The sequence below is a fragment of the Heloderma suspectum genome, chromosome 2 (genome assembly GCF_057233095.1).
Source record: "Heloderma suspectum isolate Gila_16-S chromosome 2, 16-S_ref, whole genome shotgun sequence".
NCBI lineage: Eukaryota > Metazoa > Chordata > Lepidosauria > Squamata > Helodermatidae > Heloderma > Heloderma suspectum.
The window spans coordinates 397559331-397570482 of record NC_139459.1 but is presented as its reverse complement, the minus strand read 5'-3'; the positions used below and the strand labels follow the sequence as shown (position 1 = coordinate 397570482).

Genomic DNA, 11152 nt, shown 5'->3' with positions numbered 1-11152 from the left:
CCAGGAGGAGTCACCCAACGCCCTGTCCGCCTGCTGGTCTGGCCTTGGCAGGCAGGGAGGCTGCGAGCTGTCCCTGAGAACCAGACAGAGGTGAGCTTGGGTTTGCCGAAGGGTCGCCCAGGTTGAAACGTCACTGCTGGAGGGCTGAGCAGTGCCGCCCTGTTTAGACAGAAGTCTTGCTGAATGGCTAAAGGCCCTTGTCTGTCAAGGGACCTTGAGGGGGTGTCTGACAGTCATGCCTTCCCTTTTAAGCTGATGCAAAGGTGAAGAGCCTTTCCTAGGATCATCTCGACTTCATTGCCCGAAGCCTTCTCTGTTTGGATTCATCATCGTCTGGGCTTTTAGAGACACTCTGCACATGGACTGGAACTTTGGATTGTTAAGGACCTGCCATGAAAGTACTGTGAGGCTTTTCATAGACTTGAACTCTAGCTGCTGTGGACTGTGTGCCTGTGTTTGTAGTCAGCTCAGTGTACGGCAGGCTGGGTTTGATCTACAATGTTTGGGCTTCCCCCTGCCAGAACTCAGGCGGCGTGGAGTGGCCAATGTGAAAGTGGTGGCCTGGAACTCCTTGCGTGTGTGGGCATGCCCTTCCCTTGATCTTGATGGGCCTTGAGCATGTAGCCTAGAGTTCTCAACAAAAGATTCAAAGTTGGACTCTCTATGGGTGTGGGTTGTTAGGCCTTTCAAGAAGTTCTCCCCTGATTGCCTGATGGGTTCATTCCAGGAATCATTCCCTTTCCATGTCCGGGGGTTGGAGGCCCATGAAAGGATTGTCTGGGTTAGGTTCCCAGGAATCCTGAGTCCCTTCCCTTGTGTTCAGAACCATGGAGATGACAACAGAGAAATCATGTTGAGGATCTCAGTCACGGTAGTAGTGTTTAGCTTTGGACTGTTCTGGAATTACATTGAGCCTATAGCTACTGACTGTCAGCTATATGATTTCTGAAGAGTATAACCATTAAGCTTCTGCCATGGGATTCCCTGCAATAAAGAAATCTCACTGATTTGGGTGTCTAGTGCCAGATTGCCTGAGCGTGTGTGCTGGGGGGATCGGGAAACCTGAGAGAGGCTCTTGTGGGTTGCTACCAGAGGGAAGGCCTCCCATCCAGAAGGCCAGCAGCAGGCTAAGGGAAATCCTGACCCCTGATGTCATCCAGCCTGGATGTTTTCAGTACCTAACATCATCTGGCATGCAGAGGGCTGAGTGGGGTATCATCTGCCCTGCCCCATATACACATCCCCACCCCCATTGTAAAGTATCAATAGAGAGAAAATTCAAATGGTTGGAAGGCTATTCCACCAGAACCTCTTGGGTCTTGGGACAGATCAGGAAGATCACACCATAAGAGGGTTTGATGGATCAGTTGAAGATAATTTTTAGAAAAAGTTCTGAAGACTTCTTAGAATTCTAAAGAATTCTTAGAAAGCTTTTGAAACATGGTTTTCTTGATGATGAAGGCGCTTGGTTCACTCACCAGCCCCCGCAGGCTGGTAATCCTAATTTGTTTATCTGGAGTATCGGACTATGGCCGCCTGAGTTTCTGCTTAGCAAATCAGTGTCTTCACTGAGACCTTCACTGTCCCTCAGCACCATTCTTCCAGAGGGATCCATTAGAATCCAAGGGATCTTTCAAGCCCTGTCCTTTCTTAGGGAAGTCCTTCTTCTATATTTCACAGCATCCACCTCGGTCACTGCTTTTTGACCATGTGCTTGTGTCACATTGAATGGATGTAATATTCCTCATAATATTCTGTGTGGGCTAACTGTAAATGATGAGTCAAAGAGTGATTCACTATGTATGCTAGGGATGTTGCAAGAGTCCGGGCAGGGGGAAGCAATTGGCCTCCCCGCGCGCACCCGCCCAGACTCCACTTGCTGAAACGCGGGGTTCTCCCAGACCCTCTTGGCAAGCACCCCACGGATCAGTAAGTGCCCAATTGTTTGTCCCCCCTAGGGAACTGCCATCCTGCACAACAATGGCAGCACAGGTGCTCCTGGGTAGGGAATGTCACATACTTGGTGGCAGTCAAGGCCTCATTTATGCAACAGTACAGGCGTGCTATGGTCCATGAGGTCACAAAGAGTCGGACACGACTGAACGACTGAACAATAACAACAGGTGTGAATGAAGCATTCATGGCTTCATTGTTGCATAAATAGGGCCCTTACTTCTGCCAAACCCAGAAGTTCCCAAGCTGCCATTGTTACACACAATTCATCAGGCACAGCAAAGCTCGGATGGTCCAAGAGCAGGGGCAGATGGCATCAGTGACTTGGCGACCGCCCGATGAAGCTCAGCATAGGTGAGTTCATCCATCCCTAAGGTATGCCCTAAGCTAAGTGTGAGTCCTGGAAAGTGTTATTGGAAATGGGACAAAGAGGGGTTGCCACAAGTGGGTTTTTAACCACTTCCACCAAAGCTGCTTTGCTTAGAAAGGATACCTTCATTAAGACCACAATCCTATCTTGACAGCTGGCAGCCTCCAAAGTTGGAGGCTGCTGGTTATCCACCCAGAATCTCCCCCTTTTCCCCATCTCTGTGTTCCATTTCTGAGCATGGAGACATAGCCAGCACGGAGAAAACCGCACCGGCTATGAGAAGGTGGGGAGGGTGTGTTAAGGGCAGTTTCTGGGCACAAAATTCAGAGCACTTGTTCTAACCTCAGATCCCAGAAATAGAATTAGCCTATATCCCCCAGACACTGTCTAGGGGACATAACATTGTGACCTCAGGAGGTTCTAAAGTATATTGTAAACCTGGCCACTTTGGGAAGCAGCCCTATTAGGGTTAGATGGCTGAACAAGGAGTAGTGTTATGACCAGATCATAAACTTCAGATGAGGTCATCAACATAAGGGTTGCAAAAGGCAAGGGTTCGATCTGTTTGGAAGAGAAATCCTGGGAGAATGAGAAGTCTACGAAATGTGATTAACTAAGCTGTGAAAACCAGCTTTGCCAGAAGTAACTATAATGTCTTAATGATGTCTGCTTTGTTGGTTGACAGGAATAGAACTTAAATTTTCCTAAGTAATATGCTAGCCATGATTTCTATTATAGAATCATAGAATAGTACAGTAGGGCTGGAAGGGGCCTATAAGACCATGCTTCTTTCTTTCTTTCTTTCTTTCTTTCTTTCTTTCTTTCTTTCTTTCTTATTTATTTATTTATTGCATTTATACCCCGCCTTTTTTCCTCTTGCAAGGAACCCAAGGCAGCTTACATTATCCTCCTCCTCCTCTCCATTCTATCCTCACAACCACAACCCTGTGAGGTAGGTTGGGCTGAGAGTGTGTGACTGGCCCAAAGTCACCCAGTGAGCTTCCATGGCTGAGTGGGGACTAGAACCCGGATCTCCCAGCTCCTAGTCCAAGACTCTTACCACTACACCACGCTGGCTCATCCTAATTGCATTGTATGTAGTAATGTGTCCAGCTTGTTTTATCATGTCAAAGTTTTGTTATAGAAATATATACATAGATATATATGTATGTATGTATGTATGTATGTATATATATGTACATATATATATATGTGTGTGTGTTTGTGTGTGTGTGTATTGCTACCACTTTGTGTTATGTAGCTTGAGGGGTGTGTCAGGGACCACAACCCATATAAATGGGAAATCGCATATGGTTTGCTGAGTGGGGTCTGTCCAGACAGCCGCTGTTTTCTCTCTTGGTCAGGAGAGTCAGAGACACACCTGTTCAGTGAAGAGAAACAAGCTAGTCAGATGGAGCGGGAATGGGTCTCCCATTTCTCTGGAGTGAGTTCATGCAGAGATTTGGTCTGGGTTTTTTGCTTGGAAGCTCCACCACTTCCACTGGTGTGCATGCTCTGAATTTAGCTGTCCCCAATGCTAGTATGTGTGTCTGCGTGTTTCTGTCTGTTCATATGTCAACATTTGTGTTCTGTGGCATGTCACACACATGATTGCAACCCTCAGATATTTTTTTTTTTAAAGTTATCCTGATGTAGGACTCTGATACACATTTCAAACAGAGGTAGGGACATCATGGCCCTCCAGTGTCCTTGGACTACATCTCCCATAATCCCATGCTAGCTGAGGCTGATGGGAGCTGTAACATAACAACATCTGTAGGGCCAGAGGTTCCTCATCCATGATTTAGAAGCTTCGAGGATTCAGAACTTCTCTGAGAGATTGTCTTGCTGCCTCTTAAGGACCTATTTGTTGTGTCAGAACTTTTCCGTCATTTTCGTAATATTGCTGCTATTCTCAAAATGAATTGTCTGCATTGCAATGAGTATTTTACAACTCAGATGCCATCTTTAGATTTTGTTGTTAGATGCTCCTTTGTATTAAGATTGGGCCTCAATATAATTATGTAACACTTGGGAAGGAAGATGCAGGCCAGTAACCCAGCACTGGAGGCCAAGGTAGAGAAGACCTGCACGGCTACCATGTATTTCCCCTTGGTGCTCAGGTAGGTGGGAACAAAGGACACCCAAACACTGCAGAAGACCAGCATGCTGAAGGTGATCAGTTTGGCTTCATTGAAGGCCTCAGGCAGCTTCCTGGCTAGGAAAGCCACTGTAAAGCAGATGGCAGCCAGGAAGCCCATGTAGCCAAGGGCACCATAAAACATGGCGAGAGAACCTTCATTACATTGCAGGATGATCTGTCCATGTTGGGAGTGCATGTCAGAGTCAGGGAAGGGTGGAGAAACTCCTAGCCAGATGGTGCAGATGACAATTTGGACACTGGAACAAGATAGGATAACAGAGTTGGCCAAACTCTTCCCCAGCCATCTCCTCACCCTGTTCCCTGGCTTTGTGGCCATGAAGGCCAGCACCACAGTAATGGTTTTGGACAGTAGAGAAGAAACAGCAACTGCAAAGATAATGCTAAAGGCAATTTGTCGGAGAAGGCAGGTTGCTTTTCTTGGCTGGCCAATGAACAGAAAGCAAGACAAGAAGGAAAGCAGGAGGGAGATGAGGAGAGTGTAGGAAAGGTCCCGGTTGTTGGCTTTGACTATGGGAGTATCAAAGAATTTAATGAAGATCCCTAACACAAAGCCCGTAATTAAGGAAAAGAATAGTGCCAAAGAAGCCAGGATGATCCCCAAATATTCTCCATAGGACAGGAAGGTTATAATCTTGGGGACACATTGATCTTGGTCCTTGTTTGGATGCTGCTCCTCTGGACATTTAGTGCAATGATCTGCATCTGAGAAGAAGGGAAAGGAGAGTGATGTGACATGATATGACTATGATATCTCTTAATATGTATCTTGTATTTATATTAGTCTATGTTCTAGGTTCCATAAAATATGTTTTGAAGTGGGAGCTGATACCCAATTCCTGTCATGTCCCCTACATCATGAAGCATCAATACAAATGAGGACTCTGATTCAGATGAATCACAGGTCACCCCATTCCAGGCATTATCAGCCTCCTTATTCCTGGGATCCAGGTAGCCATACTGGTAATCGTGCACTGGGAGACAAATCAAAGCATAGACAAATAGGATGAATTCCAGAATTCACCCAGGACTGAGATTGATGAGTGGTGTCTCAAACTCCTTACCAAGGTACCAGGGCTTTTCCTTGGCTATTCTTTTGCAGCTGAGACTCCAGGGCAAGGCCAGCCCTACCATTAGGCAGGGTGAGGCAGTCACCTCAGCTGGCAGCTGCTAGGAAGGAGCAGCAAGCAGAGAACTGTGTACCTTGCAGCCTACTCTGTGCATCGTGGGTTTGCCTGCTGCCTTCGGGTTCAGTGTAGGATGCTGTCCCATCATTAGTGTGGAAGATAGTTCCTTCTGCTGGTCCAGTCAGCTGTTGTATATGGAATGGGAGGGGGTGTCCATCTTGTCCTCTGCCTCAGGCAGAAAAAGTCATGGGATGGACTTGCTACAGGGTCCACACTGGGATGTCATTGTACCAATGACAACTTACTCTGAGGAGATCCCTTTGGAATTGATCCTCATCCTGCCTACTGATCCCACCTCACTGTAATCTCTCAAGGCAATTGCTTCTTAAACACTTCATGAAGCAAGTTTCCATATTTTTGCTCCCCACAATAAAATTTCATTTGTGTTTCAACATGCCTTTTTAAAAACCTCACCACAGATGTCACAGTGGACCTTTGTCCTGTTCCTCAAGGGCTTCTTTTTCCTCTGGAACACCTTACCTTCCTGAGTGGAGATGGTCCCTTCCGCACAGGGAGCACAGTCATAGCAGCAAACTGGCTTTCCTCCTTGAATCACCTTGACGTATCCAGGGAAGCAGCTCCTGGTACACCTTGAATGAGGCAGGTTCTGCCCAGAAAGACAAGGAATATCGAGGAAAAGTGTCAGTGGCACTGTTGGAAGCTCTGGGAGAGATCTAGACAGGACACAAGCTTTCCTCTTCCTTCAGGTCTGGTTTCACCAACAAATGACTTTAACCTCCTGTTGCTCTGTTGATAAAAAAAAAAAAAAGACAAGATTTGGGGATGTTTTGTTTGGGATTTTGCTATGGAAGTGCAGGACTAGTGGCAAAGGGTTATATCAAGGGTGGGCAGAAGGTAGTTCTGCATGTACTGGCAGATGTCTCTGAGATTTGCAACAACTTGCCAAGGATTTCCAGCTCCCAATTGTTTAACAATAGCAAAATCAAAATTACACACCCAGCCTGCAGATGCACTAAATTATATTGCTGAAATAAAAAAAACTTGGGTGGTATCCAGAATTGGGTTTTGTGTGGAACGACAGAGAGTTCCATTAAGTTCTGGTACTCAGAACACATTCCTGGGCTCAAAATTCTTTAATCAACAGTGTATGGGTCGTGTTGTTGTTGTTATTGTTGTTGTTGTTGTTGTTGTTGTTGTTTGTATCAGGCTCTTGTTCTTGGATCAGGATTTTAGTGACTGGGGGTGGGGGTGGGGGAGGGAGACCAAACAAACCTGACATCTGCCCACCCCAGCCTTCTACCATGGATAGGAGGGAAATGGATATTTAGTTGTGGTGAGGTGCATAAAAAATATCACAAGAATACAAAATCACTCAATAGTAGAAATATAATATCAAGTTACATTACATGTTTATATGCAGTACTTAAAAAAGAAGAAAAGGTTCCCTTATAGCAAATTGCAACATCAGAGCATAAAGAACATGTTATGACTTCCCTACAAATTAGGGCTATAAAATGGACCACCCCGATTCACTTCATATGCTGACTTGGACCTTCTGAATTGGCTCCCGCTTTGCTTTGGACCGAAGCAAGATTCCATTATCTGAATTATTCAGATTTTACTTTTTTACTTTTGACCTGCATTGGAAAACAGAAAAAGCCATAGGTTTTCCAGTGTTTATGATAAATGCATGACATTTGGGAACCTGGCAGCCCGTATGGAGGTGATTCCACCTGACTTTTTTCGGACAGTTTGGCCCAGTAGTTTTTTGTGCTAAAAGCAAGTAAATTTTGCTTTTTCAACAAAAAAACTCTCAAAGCAAAGAGCTAAAAATTTTCACTTGTTCCACGTAAGTGCATGAAAACTGGGCAGATCATAGGGATGTATGAAACTCACCTTTTCGCGGAATCTTTCACAGTGGGGGGGAGGCGCTCCGTCCCTCCCCCTGGAATCCTCGATGGGGGGGAGGCAATCCAGTCCTCCCCCACAGAATCTTCGATGGCTGGCTCTGCTCCGCGGCCAGGCTGCGGAGCAGCCAGCCAGGGCCATCTGCAGCCAGATTTCTGGCCGCGGACGGGCTGCTGAGGATGCAAATGGCAGCCGCCGTAACGGCCGCCATTTGTGTCCAGCCAGGCAGCCATGATAGGCTACGTACGAATTTACGTAGTCACGGCTAACCCTCCCACCACCACCACCCAGCATACGCAAATAGCGGCGGCTACGGAGGCCGCCATTTGCGTTCCCTATTTTTCACCATTTTATCCTACGTAAATATTTAAGTAGGCAATTACAGCAAAAAAAAGGGAACCGCAAGTAGCGTAGTGGGCGCTATTTGTGTTCCTTCCTTTATTTTTCGCCATTCTAGCCTACGTAAATATTTACATAGGCTAGAATGGCAAAAAATAGGGAACGCAATTGGCGGCCGCCATAGCCGATGCCATTTGCATACGCTGGGTTGTGGGGTTTTTTGGGAGGGGGTAGCCATGATAGGCTATGTAAATTCTTATGTAGCCTATCATGGCTGCAAGGATGGCAATGGCGGCCACAGCAGCCCGGCCGCAGCCGGCCAGGAGACCAGCCACGAGAACTGTTGCTGCCACCACCGGAGCCGCCACCACCGCTGCTAGAACTGCTGCCGCCACCGAATCCGCCACATTCGCCCCAGGTAAGTGCCATCCCGAGGGGATTCCACGGGGGGCAGGAGGCCATTCTGCCACGGATTCCGGGGGGGCGGATTCTAAAGAATCCAGCCTCACTGGAATCCGTGGCGGAATTCTCTGCCATCCCTAGGATCACAGCTGCCATGCACATGATTTAACTTGCCAAATTTCACACAGTTTAGCCCACCAGTTTCTGTGCTAGGCATGGGTATTTTTCCCCCCCAACAAAAACTCACCTGGCTGAGGAGGGCAGTGCTGGTGTTCAGGGTTTCAGTGGCCTCAAGGAACAGCTTGAGGACCACCACAAGCAGGGACATGGAATCCCACTGCTGCCTGCCCAGGGGTGCCTGGATGCCAGTGTCCCCGACCCTTGATATCCCATGGACAGCGGGAGCCCCAACTCCTTCTGCTTTTCCCGCAGCAGCCTACTGCCCTTGACACTGTGGTGGAAGTGTCCAGCCACCTTCCTGCAGCTCTCCAGCAGATTGCCGATACCAGAAAGGGGGTTGGGATACACCTTGGCGCTGCTCATTCCAAGGGTATCCCTCACGGTCAGGTTGAAGATGTGTGCAATGTAGCAGATGCCCTCAAATCCACCCTTGGGCACAGCCACCTGCAGGCACACCCTAAGGCACAGTGTTCACCGTGTTGGCTCCCCTGTCTGTGACCGTGTAACTGCGGGTGAGCTGATGTCAGGCCAGCCACCCCTGCCCTGCACCATGTGGTTCATGGCCTCCGTGATCTCTCCTGCCATGTGGAACTGGTCCATGACTTGTGCATGAAGAAGGCCCAGCAATACCTATCCTTCACAGTCACGGAAGTGCTGTCCACTACCGTCCCTGGGGCTGCCCATCAGTGAGCTGTCAGGGACAAGTAAGCATGCACTCCACCCTCGCTGGACCAAATGTCCAAGGTGGGGTGCACCCTCTGCAATTCTGCCTGGTGCAGACAGTCCAGCACTTTCTCCCTGCATGCCTGGTACAGGGAGGGCACCACTCACCTGCTAAGGGTGGTGTGACACAGCATCTTGTAGGAGGGAAGCACAAGGGCCATCACCTTCTTGAGCCCTGCATTTTCAATGAGGCTGAATGGCTGGTCATCCAACGCCACCATCGCACCGATGCAGTTGGTGATCTCGTTGGGTATTGGAAACCTCCACCTTGTGGATCCATACTTCCCCCACCCTACCTCCTCTATGGTGGCCTGCCTAAGCCTCTTGAGGGTGAGAGACAGAGAGCTTGCAGGAGTTCCAGCACTACCAGCCTTCTGCTTGCCCCTGCTGCCTGACTGCTGGGATGTGGGGGCCTCTTCCCCAAGCAAGACTGATTGATGCTGCCTCCTTAAGTGCAGGAGCAGGCTGCTGGGAGTGTAGTGCCCTCGCTGTTTCCCCCTGCTCAGAACACCCTGCAGTGGTAGCAGACAGCAGTGCTGGAATCCGCTCCCGCCTCCAAGTGGTCCCGCACGATGCTGCCCTGCCATTTCTGTGGAGACAGAGACTCCCTGCCTTGAGTCTCAGGGGTCACTGCAGGAACAATGGAAGAGGGGTCAGGTGGTGGAGATTGAGCCTCTGCCTGCTGATCATCCTCCCTCACACCCTGGAGCATCTCCTCCTCTTGACCCTCCACTATGCTGAGGACATCTGACACCTTTGACATGATGCTCCCCTCTTCCACTACCTAAGAAGGAGACGGTGCTCCTTTGGAAAGAGGGATGCTGCTGCTGCCTGCAGCCACATCCTCAAGCAGGGATCTCCAGGCCCTGCAAATGGCCTCTGCACTCTGCTGCCCTGGACCATGCACTATCTGGACTGGTGGTAAGCCAGCCTGGCTACTGGTGCTGCTGGTCCCACCAGCACCTCACCTGCCTTTACGCCTGTCAAGACCCCTATGTGACTCATATTGGGGTTGCTTTGCACCACAGTAAACAAACAGGTTGTGCGTGCACTGCTTTGTCCACTATATATTATATATTGTGTCATGTATAATACATGTGTAGTGCTTTACCCACTATAATGTTTGGACTCATGTGTAGTACATTGCGCATGTGCACACACACACACACAGAGCACACACAAGGGCAAAGGAACAGGAGATACAGAAAGAAAAACTACATACAAGTTAGGGGGGGTAGTCACTATAAAGCCTTAGAGAAAAGAAATGTTTGTATTGTATTTTGCATTTATTTATTTATTTATTTATTTAGAATGATAAGAGTTGAAAAGGCCAAAAGAACAAGGCAAAGGAAAGTAGTACTAGTACCTACTAGCTAGGGTGGGGAAGGATGTACACTATAAAGCCTAACAGAAGGGAAAAGTGTGTGTGTGTGTGTTGAAATAGGAAGGTAAGGAATGCAGGAATTGAGAAGGGGGGTGGAGGCCAATGAATAAGGCAAGGACACTAAAATACTTTTATTTTAGTTATTTTTTTAAAAAAAAATAAAGAATCTAGTAGAAAATAAAGAAAGGAAAGACTAATAGGAATAGCTGAATTGAGAAGAGCTGGGTGGGAAGGAAGAAGAATTCCAAGTGAAGCTGTAGTAGAACATGCACACCACACAGATCTAGCCAGCCAACTCTCTCTCTAACCAATTCTCTCTCTAACTAACTCTCTCTCACAGTCAGACGGATCTCCTGTTATATACAGCATCCCCACCACCACCACCACTGCCACTGATTGGAGACTGCTGGGTTAAGTTCAGCCCTAATCTAGCAACTAGAGTGGCCATTCACCAAGGGTCACCATTTCCCCCCTCCCTCCTCCTCCTCACCCCCCTCCCTGATCATTTGCAAGAAGATAGATTTTAGAGATAGGCTGTCTGTGTTTCAGAATAGCCCTGAATCTCTGAGGTTCACCAAGATGCT

At 48.0% G+C, this 11152-nt stretch overlaps 1 protein-coding gene across 1 annotated transcript; it reads right to left on the bottom strand.

Annotated features, from left to right (window-relative positions):
* Positions 1 to 4278: 4278 nt before the first annotated feature.
* LOC146356576 (vomeronasal type-2 receptor 26-like) lies at positions 4279 to 9405 on the bottom strand. The gene is made up of 6 exons (XM_084830195.1): positions 9293 to 9405; positions 8756 to 8918; positions 8529 to 8639; positions 5549 to 5654; positions 5387 to 5458; positions 4279 to 5189 (listed from the first exon to the last, which is right to left on the bottom strand). Exons 1-6 carry the CDS (start codon positions 9403 to 9405, stop codon positions 4279 to 4281), a joined length of 1476 nt encoding a protein of 491 aa, XP_084686321.1.
* Between the last annotated feature and the right edge of the window lie 1747 nt (positions 9406 to 11152).